This window comes from Phocoena phocoena, chromosome 19 (assembly GCF_963924675.1).
Source record: "Phocoena phocoena chromosome 19, mPhoPho1.1, whole genome shotgun sequence".
NCBI classification, from domain to species: Eukaryota; Metazoa; Chordata; class Mammalia; order Artiodactyla; family Phocoenidae; genus Phocoena; species Phocoena phocoena.
In genome coordinates this window covers 29,045,894-29,062,916 of record NC_089237.1, presented here as the reverse complement: position 1 = coordinate 29,062,916, position 17,023 = coordinate 29,045,894, and the positions used below count along the sequence as shown (strand labels likewise).

Here is a 17,023-nt window from a genome sequence, read left to right as displayed (position 1 = left end):
CAGTGGTATATTTAAATCCAAATATATCAATAAATGGAATAAATGTTTCTTCCAGTTATCCAAATAAATATTTTAAAATATTCAGCTATTTGCTAAATCCAGCCTTCATACCTAAAATATACACAGAAAGATTAACGGTGAAGGATGGAAAAAGATGAGCCATTTGATGCCAACCAAGAAGAAGCTCATGTAGTTATATTGAAATCAAAGTAAAGTATGAGGCAAGAAGAATTAATAGATAGAATGTGTTTGTTGGTAATAATAAAAGACTCCGTTCACCAGGAAGATATAACAGGTCTAAATTTGTATTTAATAATATATACTCAACTTATGGAAAGCAGAACTTGGCAGAAATTTAGAGAAGGAGATAACTTCCACAAACTTGGAGAATAGGGAAGTGTAACACAGTTACTGGCTATACGGTCAACGTGTATGTAACAATTGTGTTTCTGTATACTACAATAAACATTTAGAGAGTGAAAATTTTGGAAAGCATCATTTATAATAACATTTTTTTGAAAAGCAAATACCTAGGAATAAATCTAACAAAAGATGTGCTTGGCCTCTATATAAAATTATAAAATATTGTTGGAAGCAAAAAGATCCAGGTAACAGAAGGTATATATTATTTTCATGGATTAGAAGACACAATATTGTAGCTGTTCTTCCCAATTTTGTTTACATAATCAATGGAATATCAGTCAAAACTTGAGTAGGTGTTTTTGTAGAAATTGACAAAGTAATTGAAAAAAGATTTTCATCCTTGCAGCTTTGTAGTAAATCTTGACAACCAATAGGATGTGTCCCTCTTGTGTGTTTCTAATATTTCTTGATCTGGATAGAGGATACCTGTGTCTGAAATAATTCATTAAGATGATTGCATTATGCACTTTTCTATATGTACTATACTTAAATAAATACTCTGTTTTAGTACATCTGCTCTTTTGTTTTAGAATTTTGAAGTCATTTTGCATAAATACACCTGTAATAGATGTCTAATTCGTGAGCTAATTTTGTCTGGCAAGTAGTGCAAGTTTACTGATTTCATCCATTTACTTTACTCATGTTTTTTGTAAGTAGATCAGATGCAAAAAAAGGTTCTGTGGCTGGTAAATTTTTCTAAGATCATACCTTCTAAGCCCTCTTCTCTTGGATACTAATTTCCAGAAATCCATTAACGAATTTATTTTAGTCTTAGCATATATGTAGCAGGTTTCCATTCCAGGCCATCCAGGAATGCTTATTTACTAGTGGAAATAATGCCCAGAGTGAAAACAAGTTAATGAAGAGAACATGGCTGCTGTTAACCTCTTTGTTGTATCTCTGTGTTTGAATGTGTCAAAATTTTCACCTTAATAATGATTTGACCCAAGGGGAGGCAGCCCAGGGGCAGCACTTTTGCTGAAAAGGGACCGTAAAGGGATAGTAAATATTTTAGGCTTTGCGGGCTATGCAATCTCTTTTGTAACTCCTCAGATCTATCATGGTAATAAGAAAGCATCCAGGGACAGTGTGTAGGAATGAATGTGACTGTTTTCCAGTCAACCTTTATTCACAAAGAGAGGTAGCTGACTGGATTTGATCTGCCGGCTGTAGTTTGCTAACCGTTGCTCTAACTCATGGGATGACAGTAGTACACCAGAAGAAGCATATTGAGCTTGGGAGCCTTAGTGAGCTAGCCACCCCCTAAGGATTTTTACGTGACACGTTATGCATTTGATTCCTCCATTTGCCAAAAAAGGATTAGCACTTCTCCCAGGTCATAATATTAGACTTAACATGATGTTTTAGAAGAGAATATAGTTGTGTGAGTGCTTGAGTGGACTGTAAGACCATCAAGGGGAAAAAAAAACAACTTTTCATGAAGAGAAAAGTAAAAGAATTTCTTCCAAATGAGCTGCCTGATGACAGCAAAATTTAGTTCTAATCTCATGTTTTAAACCATTGATGTGTGCAATTGTTAAATACCGGTCTTCACAACACAGCACTTATTTAGAGAAATAAATAATTTGTGGATTACGTTTAGATTGATACAAACAATTAGGAGAAGTGATAGGGTAATTTCAGTAGCCACCTTAAAATTATTTCCCATTACTAGAATATATGATTCATAATATATTCATAATAATAACCTGGTAAAAAACCAGTTTAACAGGAACTTTGGTACTTCATAATGAGAAATATATCTCAGACATGCTCCTTATATGCATTCACATTATTATTCCTCAAGTTATAAGACAAGCAGATGATTTAAGAGCCATTTGTAAACTGTATGCCATTAATGATTATAAAGTCTGTTCTGTTTAACAGTAACAAAGGAAATGAGTCCTTCGGCAGGAATTTACAAATAATATGATACATGAACAGTTTTTGACACTAGGTGGAGCAGTTTCCCGGAGAAAGGCTTCCCAAGCCCTATATTCCTTTCAAAATAAGCCCAGCACTTAGACAAAGAACTCAGAACAAAAACTATCAACAATCATTAAAAACTGTTAAAGGCACTCAAATATTGAGCTATAAATAGAAGGCTGAATATATTTTGCAGATAATTTTTCTCTTTGTCATATATTTTAACCACTGAATTCTCTCGCCTTTGGGGATCAAAATGGTAGGGATTTTCTTTTTCTTTTTTTTTTAATATTTATTTATTTATTTTTGGCTCTTCGTTTCTGTGCGAGGGCTTTCTCTAGTTACGGCAAGCGGGGGCCACTCTTCATCGTGGTGCGCGGGCCTCTCATTATCGCGGCCTCTCTTGTTGCGGAGCACAGGCTCCATACGCGCAGGCTCAGTAGTTGTGGCTCATGGGCCCAGTTGCTCTGTGGCATGTGGGATCCTCCCAGACCAGGGCTCGAACCCGTGTCCCCTGCGTTAGCAGACAGATTCTCAGCCACTGCGCCACCAGGGAAGCCCTGGTAGGGATTTTCACATTAGAACTGCCCTATCTAGATGGCAGTTGGTATGTAGAAAAGTTTGGGAACTATTCAGTTACATTGTAGAGTAGATCAAGGTTTATAAGAAGATACAACATCAAGACATTATTATCTGAATGGTATTTATGAGTCATTTGTTTAATATGACGATTTTAAATTAAGAATATAGTTTTATAGATAAAAATTGGTAGTTTAAATTCACTGGAATTAAGTTAGTAGATGTCAAGAGTGTTTTAAGTACCATGAGAAACCATGGCCATAAAACTGTAAGTTCAGAATGCAGTTATCAGGTGTAAAAATAAGATATAAATGAATAAAGAATTCTACTTAAAAATAAAAACAAAATATGACCTTTTAAAAAATTTTTTATTAATTTATTTTTGTCTGTGTTCGGTCTTTGTTGCTACACACAGGCTTTCTCTAGTGGTGGAGAGAGGGGGCTACTCTTCGTTGTGGTGCGCGAGCTTCTCACTGCAGTGGCTTCTCTTGTTGCGGAGCACAGGCTCTAGGCATGCGGGCTTCAGTAGTTGTGGCACACGGGCTCAGTAGTTGTGGCTCATGGGCTCAGTAGTTGTGGTGCACAGGCTTAGTTGCTCCACAGCATGTGGGATCTTCCTGGATCAGGGATCGAACCCGTGTCCCCTGCATTGGCAGGAGGATTCTTAACCATTGCACCACCAGGGAAGTCCCCCAAAATGACCATTTTAATAGAAAAAAATTTTGGGCTCTTTGTTATAAAATAAGTACAGGGAAAGTTAATTGTGAGATATTTGCCCCTGTGTAAGATTCAGAGGTCTGTTTCTGCCTTAACGTTTAGGATCATTTCATCACTAAAATGGGGTAAAAATTTTACATTAAAAAAAATCCAACATGTTGATCACTATCAAATGTTTAAAGAACATCTCTGTCTATAGCACCCTGTTTCCTTTAGTGAACAAGTACTTTATAGTATGTATATAATACTTTATAGTACTGTTTTATATATATACATATATATATGTATATATATAGCTGTTTCTTACACGTTTTGACTCTTGGCTATTTATTGCCTAAAGTAAGTGTTATTTGGAGAACTGCATGGACATAGGTTGAAGTGAAATAGTGAAGCAGTTTCAGTAAGAGAACTATTGTAGTAATTGTTTAATGCCATGAGGTGGAATAATTCTTTTAAAAATTGTTAGCCAACCTGTTCACTATTTTTCCTGCTTGACTTCTGATTGTTGCTCCATAGCTTACGTGTGTATCCCTTGATAAGACAGAAAAAGAGAAGAAATTGCCAAAAGTAAGGTTCTAGTGTGACTTAGTATTGCTCTTTATAGGTATAATGACTCTGGCTATAAGCATGCAGTGACTCAGGGCTCTTGCGGGAAGACCATCAGGCCCTTCTTAGAAAGGGTCTGTTTGCCTTTTTTTGATGAGGGCATGATCAGCTATTCTCCCTGTCTTTCCCCAAGGAATGACTCATGTATTAACTCTTAAGAGCATCACCACATCAAAAGTAGAAACCAGGGTCTCCAGGACATAGGGCTGAGTTTTCACCAAACAGAAGGGTATGCACAGACTGACTGACTTCCTGCCCTTAAGTCACTATTTATTAATGTGTGTTTAAATGAAAGCTAAGAAGATTCAGTTTTGCTGAAATCTGTTCTGTTGGGTATAATTTTAAACAATTTATAACCTTTTTAAAAGCTCTTTTTATAAATATGTGGTCCATTCCTCCTAAACACTTAAACCAACTTTATGATCAAAATTGCTTAGGTTGGGCTTCCCTGGTGGCGCAGTGGTTGAGAGTCTGCCTGCCAATGCAGGGGACGCGGGTTTGTGCCCCAGTCCTGGAAGATCCCACATGCCGCGGAGAGGCTGGGCCCGTGAGCCATGGCCACTGAGCCTGCGCGTCCGGAGCCTGTGCTCTGCAACGGGAGAGGCCACAACAGCGAGACGCCCACGTACCGCAAAAAAAAAAAAAAAAAAAATTGCTTAGGTTTAGAGAAGAAAAGTGAAATATGTCTTTATTTATGGATTGATTGAATATAATAAAAATGACTTTAAAAATAGGTCCTTATAACCTGAAGCATGAGCTATAGAGTTTACACATTTTTTGTTTTGGTTATTTTATGCTTATCGTAACACTTTTACTACATAATCTCATACATTGCTGTGTTACCTAGGTTGTGCAGGCATTATTATCATTATTTTCAGGCTTTTAATCAAATGAGGAATGTGAGATAGAAGTCTGATTACATCTAGTAAGTTACTAACAGGAACTAAAATCCACATTAACTAATGGCCAAATTACTGCTTTTTTACATATTATACTGCATTTTATAGGGAGGGACCAGGGGCTTAAATTTGTAAACTTGGGACCTTCTTCACAAAAAGAATATAAACACTAGTTAAACTTCTCAGTGCCCTTTTGGAATCAACAGTTTTATGCTCTAGCCTTCTAGAATTTTTTCTTGTATACCATAACCTTAGGTAAGTTGTTTTCTGACTGTGATGAGAAAAGCAATGATTAAAAGAATTTGAAGAGTACAATTCCTGTTTGTAAAAGCATTTCTAAACTCCCCTAAAAGTTGGACTTAAAGAAAACAAAGGTTTTGCAAGTCATACACACAACCATCTGTCATCTCCTTTCATTTATTTATCACCCAGATATTCCTAATGAATCACATTCCAGACTAGCCACTGACTCCTTTTGTTCCTCAGTGAAGGAGTGTGGCAAACAAATGTTTTCCCAGTGAATCAGCAGAGGATTCTTGATTTTATTACCTTTGTCCTAAACTTTCCAGACAAAACTAATTGGGAATTTTGCCTTTGGGATCTCAGTTGACTTCTGTGTGTGGATGATGAATTAGGCTATGAACTGACATTACAGATGTGCAAACAACTCCAGTCTTTAGGAATGTTTTATCAGTTCTGAGGGAGCTGCCTACAGTGGAAGAATGTCTGTCTGTCTGTCTGCTCATCTTCCTTAAAAACCTCATACAGGGACTTCCCTGGCGGTCCAGTGGTTAAGACTCTGCACTTCCAATGCAGGGGACACAGGTTCGATCCCTGGTCAGGGAACTAAGATCCCACATGCTGCTGGGCACTGCCAAAAAAAACCCCAAAAAACCCTCATACATACACATACTGCGCTCTTAATGTGACATCATATTCTGCATCTTGGTTGGTAAAAAGGCTTGGCTAAATTAGGCTCATAATTAACTAATATGATCATTTTAGGTTTTCATTTTTTAAAAAATGTCTCTGGAAGAAAGGGCCCCCAAATGAACTGAACAATAAAGTTAAAAATCCAGAAAACACTTTTCCTTAAATGAAGCAGCAATACATAGACTAGTTTGTCATTTACTAATGTGATTTTTTTTCAGGTTTTAAGGTGTGACTGTCCCACACCTTTCTTACAAAGATCCTAATTTGCATTTGTGGCACCAGGACTGCTTTCTCAGGGCTTACATAGGTACTACATTATTATCAGGGCACTACTTAGAATTTCTCTTCTCTACTGGATTAGGATATTTTTGTGTGTTATAATTTCAGGAATGATAATTTTACCTCTAGGATAATTTTTTTTAATTCTAAATTTCTCTTAATTTGACAGAGCTAGTAGGATATTTACTATTCCTGAATGAATGTAAATTGTAGACGTGTAACTTTTAAAATTTATCTTAAAAGAATGTCTTAAGTTAAAATACTTTTTCCACAAATACCTATATCTGCTCTTATTAGAAATCCTACCCCCTGATCTAACTGTGGTTTTGCTCTCACCCAGACATCTTCTTGCCTGGCCAAGCACTACATCTTTTATCCTGGACAAAGCAAAATTATTCCATTATCAAAACTTTGGAAAATATAGTGTAATGCAGCTCATGAGACTAAGATATATGAGGCTTTGAACTGAAGCAAAACCAGATGTTTGATATGTCACAAATAGCTGAACTATCTTGTTGAGTTGACTTCACTTAGCATGAGTATACTGAAGTACCCACCCACCCCAAAAAAGAACCCTAAAAACCTGTCACTGATGAGAGTGTAACTTTTCATCACAGTTATAAAATTTGACCTTCCTATCATTAAAGGGAACTTCCATTGGCAGTAATTAGGAACTCTCAGGGGCAGTTAGTGAATGTTACTTATGACCTGGTTGGTAACTAGGAAATTTATAGAGCTTCCTGTGCTGGGGAATAACAACCTGGGCTGTACATAGCTGTTTAACTTCCTTTGATTACCACTATATAGATTAAAGGACACTGTCCTTAAATAGAAAAATTAACCTTTGAGGACTATCATTTGCTACTTTTCCTTAAGAAGTACTCCTTGTATTGATCTTTACTTACCTTGCCACATGGCACATTCTTTTCAATGTGCTGAGATTCATTTTATACCACAGTATATGGTCTATCTTGGTGACTGGATTTCATGTATACTTGAAAAGAATATGTATTTGGCTATTTTTGGGTGTAGTGTTCCATATTGTTCAAGTGTTCTATATCCATACTGGTTTTCAGTCTATTCTATCAACTAAAAAGAGAAGTGTGTTGAAATTTTAACTCTAATTGTGGATTTGTTTATTTCTCTTTTTAGTTCTATTAGTTTTTGCTTTATGTATTTTGACATTCTGTTATTAGGTGCCTGCACATTTAGGATTATTCTGTCTTCCTGAGAATTAGCCCTTTTATCATTATGAAATGTCCTTTTTCATCTCTAGTAATATACCCTCTCCTGAAATCTACTTAATCTGGTATTAATGTAGAATACTCTGTCTTTTGTATTATTATGTTTACACGGTTTATCTTTTTTCATCCCTTTACCTTTACTTTTGGATCTGGATATTTAAAATGGGCTTTTTATGGACAGCATGTACTGAGGTCTTGCTCTTTAATTCAGTGTGACACTCTCTGCCTTTTCATTTGTATGTTTGGCCCATTTGCAATTAATGTAGTTGTCAATATGGTTGGGTTTAAGTCTATCATCAAACTGTTGGTCCCACCTATTTTTCATTCTTTTCCTGCCTTCTTTTGAATTGAACTTTTTTTTTTTGGTTTCTCCCTCCCATACTTCATGCTGTTGTTGTCATGTATTTTACTTCTACATATGTCATAGCTTTTGCTTTAAGTAACTAGTTCTTTTTTTAAGAGATTTTAAAATGAGGAAGAAAGGTGTTCTCTGTTTCCAGTGCTCTTCACTCTTTTATGTACATTAAAGTTTCCATCTGGTATCACTTTTCTTCTATCTGAGAACTTCCTTTAACATTTATCTCCTGGAACAAATTCTTTTGGCTTTTGTATGTCTGAAAATGTTATTATTTCATCTTTATTTTTGAAATATATTTTCCCTGAATTCTAGATTCACAGATTTTGTTTTTTCCTTTCAGCACTTTAGAGAAGTAATTCTATTGTCTTTTGGTCTGTTTCTGATGAGAAGTCCTATCTGTATTTTCCTGTAGATGACTCAGTCATAACTTGGAGATATTGTGAGTTTGGTTCTAGACCACTGCAATAAAACGAATATGGTGATATATAGCAAGTCACACGAATTTTTTGGTTTCCCAGTGCATCTAAAAGTTATGTTTACAATATAATGTACTCTATTAAGTGTCTAAAAAAACAATATATGTACCTTAATTTAAAAATAATGCTGTTGGAAAAATGGTGCCAATAGACTTGCTTGACGCAGGATTGCCAAAACCTTTATAATTTGTAAAAGTCACAATGTCTGCAAAGTGCATTAAAGTGAGGTATGCCTGTAATGTGTTTTTATCGCCTCGGATTGCTTTTAAGACTTTCTTGATATTGCTGAATTATAGAATTTGATTATGATGTGATTATGGTGATTCTCAGCAATTTGATTATGTGTTTTACTTTCTTTATGTTGATCTTGACTTAGGTTTGTTGAATTTCTTAAATCTGTGAATTGATGGATTGATATTTTTCATCAAATCTTGAAAATACTTGACCATCCCTTCCCCAATGTGTGTGTGTGCGCACACACACACTTTACCCTCTCTTTCTGGGGTTCCAGTTACATGTATATTAGACTGTTTGGTATTATTCCACAGGTTACTGAGGTTCATTTCTTCCATAGCCTTTACTCTCTGTGTCCTTTAGTTCAAATACTTTCTATTGCCTTGTCTTCAAGTTCTCTAATATTTTCTTCTGTGGCATCTAATCTGTTGATTATCCAATGAATTTTCCTATTCGTATATTATATTTTCAGCTCTATAAGTTCCATTTTGGTTTTTTTTATACTTTATATATATATATATATATATATATTTTTAAAACTAGGTTTATTCAGTGGACTGAATCCAATACACCCTCCACATCTGCTATTCTTTTTTTTTTTTTTAATTTATTTATTTTATTTTTGGCTGCTTTGGGTCTTCGTTGCTGCGCATGGGCTTTCTCTAGTTGTGACAAGCAGGGGCCACTCCTTGTGGTGCACAGGCTTTTCATTGCAGTGGCCTCTCCTGTCGCAGAGCATGGGCTCTAGGCGCGTGGGCTTCAGTAGTTGTGGCTCGTGGGCTCTAGAGTGCACACTCAGCAGTTGTGGCACATGGGCCTAGTTGCTCCGTGGCATGTGGGATCTTCCCGGACCAGGGCTCGAACCTGTGTCCCTTTCATTGGCAGGTGGATTCTAAACCACTGCACCACCAGGGAAGCCCATTTTGTTTTTTTCTTATACTTTATATTTCTTCCCTCATTGTGTTTATCTTTTCCTTTAAATCAAGGATCAGCAAACTGTTTCTGTAAAGGGCCATATAAGTGTTTTAAACTTCATAGGCCATAGAGTCTTTGTCAGAGTTACTCAGTTTTGCCATTACAGCACAGAATTAGACAGAGATGATATGTAAATAAATATACATGGCTGCATTCTTTGAAACTTTATTTGTAAAACTGGTGGTGGGCTGAATTTGGCCCCTGGGCTGAAGTTTGGCAATTGTTGCTTTAAATCTTTGAACATATTTATAGTCACTGTTTTTAAGTCCTTGTCTGCTAATTCCATAATCTCTGACATTTCTGGGTCTGTTTCTATTGATTAATGTTTCTCCAGGTTATGTGTCATATTTTCCAAACTGCTTCACATCATATCTAGTTATTCCTTATTGGACGCTGGAGTGTGGTATTAAGTTGTTGATTGTATGGATTTTGTTACCTTCTTTTACAGAGTGTCAATTTTTTGTTTTGGGGGCAGTACCAGTGGATCAACTTGATCTATTTAAGGCTTTTTTAAAAACCCTATTATGGTCTGTCTAGAGTAGCTTTTACTGTAGGCTCTTTCCAAGGTCTTCCCTGAATGTTGAGTCTCTCCACTCTAGCTAGATGAAGTTCAAGTGTTTCCCAGCCCTGTGTGAAGTCTAGGAATTGTTCAGCTTACAACCCTCTATTGTTCTTTTCTCACTAATTGTACTTTGCCTGGCCTTATGAAATCTCATCATAGCATGCAGTGGAGCTTTGTGTGCCAGAGTCTCAAGGGGACCCCCATGCACACATGTAGAGTCCTTTCTCTGCATAGCTTTCTCTTCACTAGTATTCTGCGCCACAGATTTCAACCACTCAGCCCCCGTGAACTCAGATTTTCTTCTCAGTGCAGAAAGACCACCATGCTTTGCTTAGGGTCTTTGTCTTTGGACTATGGACTTTACTGCAGACACAGAATGTGTCTACAAGTGGAAAGCCAGAGTCATCACAAGGCTTCCTCATTTGTATCCCTTCTCTCAGCAGTCAGAAGTATACTGCCTGTGGTACAGTGTCTGAAAAAAATTGTTCCACGTATTCTGTTTAGTTTTCCAGTTGTTTAGTGTAGGAGTGTACGTCTCTACCAGTCGCTTCATGATATGAGGCAGAAAACCCTCAGCCACAGGCCAGAATCTCTAGCCCATATATGTCAATACTTGCATACTCCCATGAGAGCTGGAATGTCCTGCTCAGTACGTTGTGTTATTTTTATGTTTTATAGTGGATCTTTCCAGGTAGACTTTGCTGCTTATACTGTAGCTGTTTGTCTTTATCCCTCATCTCTTCATTTAGTGTGGTTTAAATGTGATTCGTTCGTATTTGATACATTGTAGTAGGAATTGTAGGTTTTAGAAAACAGACTTAAAAGGTAGTTTGAATATGTGTAACTTTTAAAATTCTCTTAATCAAAATGCTTGTTTTTTAGTTTTTGTGTTTGGATTTTTCATGTAAACTAATATTTATCTCAGTTAAGTCTGTTATATTTAGGAACCATTAACCTATAATGTTGAAAAGAACTTGTGAGGTTTCCTATCAGTTAACACAGTCTAAACTAAAATGTCAAGGTACAGGTTAAATGGGCTCTTGAGAATGAACAAAGGACAAGAAGCTGAGTTATTCATGTTCATTTTGTCTGGGAACCACCACATCTGCCTCTAAGGCTGAGTAATCATGACCTATTAGTGTGGTTATGGAAAGTATATATCAGTTTAACTGTGTGAACCATCCTTTCTTTAGGGAAAATATTCTCATCAGATTGCTGAAAATTTCCCTTTTTAGAACATTTAAAATTAAAACTATGAATCAGTCTTTTATCTTGTTGGATAACCTGTTTAATCTGTTGGGGTGCATATTTTATTCTTGTTTCTGGAATAGAAATGTAGGTTTTTCCTTCCTATATAATCCCAGAAATCTTATAATTTTAGTGTCTAGGACGGTTCAATTTTTTTTCACCTAGAGTTCATTTCTAGAGGACAGTTGTAGGGATATCATGGACAGACTCTTGAATTTCTTTTGTTTTGCCTAGTAGTATCACATTTCTCTTTTGTGTTTTCAAACAGTAAATGTGGAAGTTACAGGGGTTTTTAAAAAATATTTATTTTCTTTATTTTTTTTGGCTGTGATGGGTCTTAGTTGTGGCACGCAGGATCTTCATTGAGGCACACGGGATCTTTCGTTGCAGCATGTGGACTTCTGTCTAGTTGTGGCACACAGGCTCCAGGGCACGTAGGCTCTGTAGTTGTGGCGCGCAGGCTTCAGAGCACATGGGCGCTGTAATTTTGCAGCAGGTGGGCTCTCTCATTGAGGCACACAAGCTCAGTAGTTGTGGTGTGTGGGCTTAGTTGCCCCGCAGCATGTGGGATCTTAGTTCCCTGACCAGGGATCGAACCTGTATCCCCTGCATTTGAAGGCGGATTCTTTACCACTGGGCTGCCAGGGAATTCCCCCCCACCCTTTTTTAAATTGCATCTGATGTTAGCTGTAAGTAAGTGTATAGTGAGAAATTTTTCACTAATTGTTTAGTTACTCTGAATTCTACAAACTTTAAACTTGGGTTTGTGTGTGTGTGTAGGATCACAAAATCATTCTTTTTTCTTTAACTGAAATCTCTTTTGTGCACATAATATTCAAAGAAACAGTTGTAGATTTCATGGTTAATCACAATTTTTCAATAAAAGTTCCTTTTTTAGAGATTCTATAATCATTTTTTAAACTTATTATCACTATTTATTGATTTCTATGAATTAAAATTCAAGAAAAAGATGAACAGACTAAAAATTCACATAAATTTTTTTTTTTTGGTCCAGAAGAAAACCTTATAGTTAATTGAGTCAGTGCTAAGTGTAGGATTTCATTTTTTAGATTTTTATTTGAACACAAAATGCAACTGTATTTAAGGAGAAATGTAGCTTAGATTTATGAATGTCTTTCTTTTTCGTATTAACATGCAACAGAAAAATTTGTTTAATGTCACCTTTTATCTAGATAGCAGTAGGAGTTCTTTAATGTTTTATTTCCATCACTACATCTTATGCACTTTGTCTTTGAGCCACAAATTCTTTCACCATGTGGTTTAAAAAGACTTTCTTATGGGCTTCCCTGGTGGCACAGTGGTTGAGAGTCCTCCTGCCGATGCAGGGGACACGGGTTTGTGCCCCAGTCTGGGAAGATCCCACATGCCGTGGAGCGGCTAGACCCGTGAGCTATGGCCGCTGAGCCTGTGCATCTGGAGCCTGTGCTCCGCAACGGGAGAGGCCACAACAGTGAGAGGCCCGCATACTGCAAAAAATAAATAAATAAATAAAAAGGTTTTCTTATATCCAAAGATCACTTACTGTATGTGTATCTATATATACATACATATGTATGTGTGTGTATATAATTTTATTCTACAAATACAGTACTTTTGTTCATAACAGCTAATGGCTAATACTTTTTGAGGGCTTATTATATGCCCAGCACTGTTCTAAGCCTAGTACTTTATATGTGTGTTACAGTAACATGTTAAGAATATCCAACTTCTAGAGTTTACACTTCATGAGAACTTCGGAAATTAGCAATAGATTTTATTGACATCTTGATTATGTTAGGGGTTTTTGAATTTTGGAGCTAGATAAAAACATAAGATGAATCTAATTCTTTTGCCTTGCAGAAGAGTAGCTTGAGGTCCAGAAAGGTTAAGTGACTTGTCTGAGTTTGCTTATTTTCTGACACCTAATAGCCTATTAGAACCTAACCTATTTGAAACTCTAAAGGAGCTTGTTTAAAACATACAGGTTGGGGGGCTTCCCTGGTTGCACAGTGGTTAAGAATCTGTCTGCCAATGCAGGGGACACGGGTTCGAGCCCTGGTCCGGGAAGATCCCACGTGCTGCAGAGCAACTAAGCCCATGTGCCACAACTGCTGAGCCTGTGCTCTAGAGCCCGCAAGCCCATGTGCCACAACTGCTGAAGCCGGCGCGCCTAGAGCCCATGCTCCGCAACAAGACAAGCCACCTCAATGAGAAGCCTGCACTCAGCAACAAAGACCCAACGCAACCAAAAATAAAAATAAATAAATTTTTTAAAAAATCAATTAGTTAAAATAAATAAATACATAAAACATACAGGTTGGGAATTCCCTGATGGTCCAGTGGTAAAGAATCTGCCTTAAAATGCAGAGATGCAGGTTTGATTCCTGGTCAGGGAACTGGGATTCCACATGCCTCAGGGCAACTAAGTCTGCACACCACAACTACTAAAGCTTACATGCCTCAACTAGAGAGCCTGCGTGCCCGCAAACTACAGAGCCCACATGCTCTGGAGCCCGCGTGCCACAATTACAGAGCCCAGGCACCCTGAAAGCCTGTGCGCCACAACTAGAGAGAAGCCTGCGTGCCACAGCGAAAGATCCTGAAAGATCCCGCATGCCTCAACGAAGATCCTGCATGCCGCAACTAAGACTCGATGTAGCCTAAAATAAAACAAATAATAAATAAATCTTAAAAAAAAAACCCTGAATCTTAAAAAATAATAAAAATAAAATAAAACATACAGGTTCCCATGTCCATCTATTGAATCAACTTATGCTTAGGGGACGCTGAAATTTATATTTTTAACAAAGTCCATAGTTGATTCTTATGCAGACACCTCGTCATGGCATACATGTTAATTTGGAAACCACTGTGTTTAAACCTTTATCACACATCTAAATGTTAATTCATTTTAATCTATATGATTATTATTAATTTGTAATATTTCTAAATAAAGGTACAAAGCAGCCCAAAAGCTTCCATAGAAAAAATTAGTTTAAAAGAAAAACTAACTGATACTGATTCCACAGTTTTATTTTTGTTTTGGGATGTCAGTGGGAAAGATAAGTGATGTAATTACTTCATCAACTTTTTTTTTTTGAAGTATAGTTAATTTACAATGTTGTGTTAGTTTCAAGTGTATAGCAAAGTGATTCATTTATATATGTGTGTGTGTGTGTGTGTGTGTGTGTATATATATATATATATATATATATATATACTTTTTCAGATTCTCTTCCATTTTAGGTCATTGCAAGATACTTAGTAGAGTTTCCTGTGCAATACAGTAGGTCCTTGGTTACCGATTTTATATGTAGTAGTGTGTATCTGCTAATCCCAAACTCCTAATTTCCCACCCCCACCCCCACTGTCCCCTTTGGTAACCGTAAGTTTGTTTTCTATGTCTGCATCAACTGTTTTTTAAGTAAGGACAAAATATAGTATTCTCAAATTATGCCTAAAGGAATAGGGGCACAAGAGGTTTTTATCACAGGGGATGGCATTCTTACAAAAGAGATATGTGGATAAATAAAATAAGAATCAAGACAGAAATCATATGGTTTCCAGGGTCTAGTGTTGGGGGAAGGAGATTGACTACAAAAGGACACAAGAGAACTTTTTGCAGTGACGGGACTGTTCTGTACCTTTATCTTGATAGGTTATGGTTATACGACTGAATGTAATTGTCAAAGCTTATTGAACTACTGACCTAAAAAAATGGCTCTTACTATATGTAAATTATACCTGAGTAGATTTGAAATTGGTTTTTAAGAAAGCAAACCATAAGAGATTCTGGAAAGGATTATTTTTTCAAATTATCAGTTGCATCTTGAAGTATTAGGTAGATTCTTGTTCTTTAAAAGCTAACATTTTTCTATTAATATAGAGTGATTAAGGTACCATTAAAATAACATGTCTATTAATAATTGCTTTCTCTTTAATATTTCTCATCAGAGATTTCTCATATTTTTTTGTAGGGTCCACATATAGCTTCAGTTACATTAGCTGCTTATGAATGCAATTCAGTTAATTTCCCTGAACCACCCTATCCTGATCAGATTATTTGTCCAGATGAAGAGGGCACTGAAGGAACCATTTCTTTATGGAGCATCATCTCAAAAGTTAGGATTGAGGCCTGCATGTGGGTAAGATGTCCATTTTCATATTTGTTCAAAATTAACCTCACTGTCCTGATTCTTTGTACCTCATTGAAATTGAAGCCAGACATATACCAAGTCAGTAGATAATTAATTCATAAAGTTACCAGCTTCCTAGCTTCCATGTAAAAGAAACCTTTAGAGCTTCTCCTGTTCATGAATAACATTCAGAAGGAAGGCAGGAAACCTTAGGTACCAGGAAGCATTGATACCAAGTAGACAATAGCAGGGAAAAGGAGTATAGATGGTGCAACTATACTACTTTGTAAAGTTTTACTAACGTTTATAAAACTTGATAAACACATAGCAAATGGTTATATATCAGTCCAAATTAGGTAAGTATTATATGTCTCTCTCCTAGATTTAAATACTCTGTGTTTATTCTTAGAAGACTCATTTCATTTTCTGAGTTGTTGTAATACTAGAGTAAGGTCAGACATTTCTTAATAAACTAAGCTTTACTGCATTGGAGGTATCAGACTATATGGTGACCTTACTTTCAGAAGTTCCAATTATTCTTTTTATGGCTTGCTTAATATATTTTGGGAAATTTTGGACTACATGATCAGTGGTAGATGTATTTTAATCTGCATATCCACACAAAGCATTTTTATATGCTTAAATTCATTCACATGTATATCATTGAGGAATAGTTCATTTGCTAAAGACTTCCTGTTACCATTTGAATTATTTTTTAATTCATCATTTGGAATCACTAAGTTTTATGTTCCCTGTAACTTTTTTTCCCCTAACAGTTTCTTATAAAATGAAAAATGTGGAACACATCACTTAAAACTCTTAATTAAAATTAACGTGAATAGAATGCCCACAGAAGAGGCAGAGTTTTCAAACACATTCAAGCGTATATGTCGTGTTTTAAAAGAATGAAAAGGGAAATGCCATATATTGAATTTGCTGAATATGAAAGACAGGAAAAATTGTCATATTTCCTGTTACTCTTTTATAAATGCTGGAAACAAATTCATTATACTAGTTGCATATGTATTATAAATTTTACCACATTAGTCTTTTTTTTTTTAACATCTTTATTAGAGTATAATTGCTTTACAATGGTGTGTTAGTTTCTGCTTTACACATTTGTCTTTTGATGAAAAGCTATTAATAAGATAACTAGATATTCGGAACATGCTAGAAAAGGAGTATGTATATAGCCTTCAATTTTCTGTTGTTCTTTCAAAAATGATTTATGTGGCTAGATTAACACTAATGCCAACAAAGAAAATTTTTCATCCCAGCTGGCAGTGATAACTGCTTCTTCCAAAGTGCATATTGTCTGAAGCACTCATTTGGCCTGGCTCCATGCATGCCTCAAATTAGTTAAATTGGCTGGTGTAGTGGCTTACTTCCCCAAATAAACTTTAAGCTCCTCAAAAAATTCAGACTGTA

At 36.2% G+C, this 17,023-nt stretch overlaps 1 protein-coding gene across 5 annotated transcripts in view; it reads left to right on the top strand.

Annotated features, from left to right (window-relative positions):
• VMP1 (vacuole membrane protein 1) overlaps window positions 1-17,023 on the top strand; it is a 128,485-nt gene that overhangs the window by 40,251 nt on the left and 71,211 nt on the right. For 3 of the 5 annotated variants that reach the window (XM_065896605.1, XM_065896606.1, XM_065896608.1), the window contains one exon: window positions 15,437-15,604. The exons of the other annotated variants lie outside the window; for them this stretch is intronic. In XM_065896605.1, coding sequence (XP_065752677.1) covers window positions 15,437-15,604 — 168 coding nt within the window. The remainder of the gene's footprint in view (window positions 1-15,436; window positions 15,605-17,023) is intronic. 5 annotated transcript variants of the gene reach the window in all.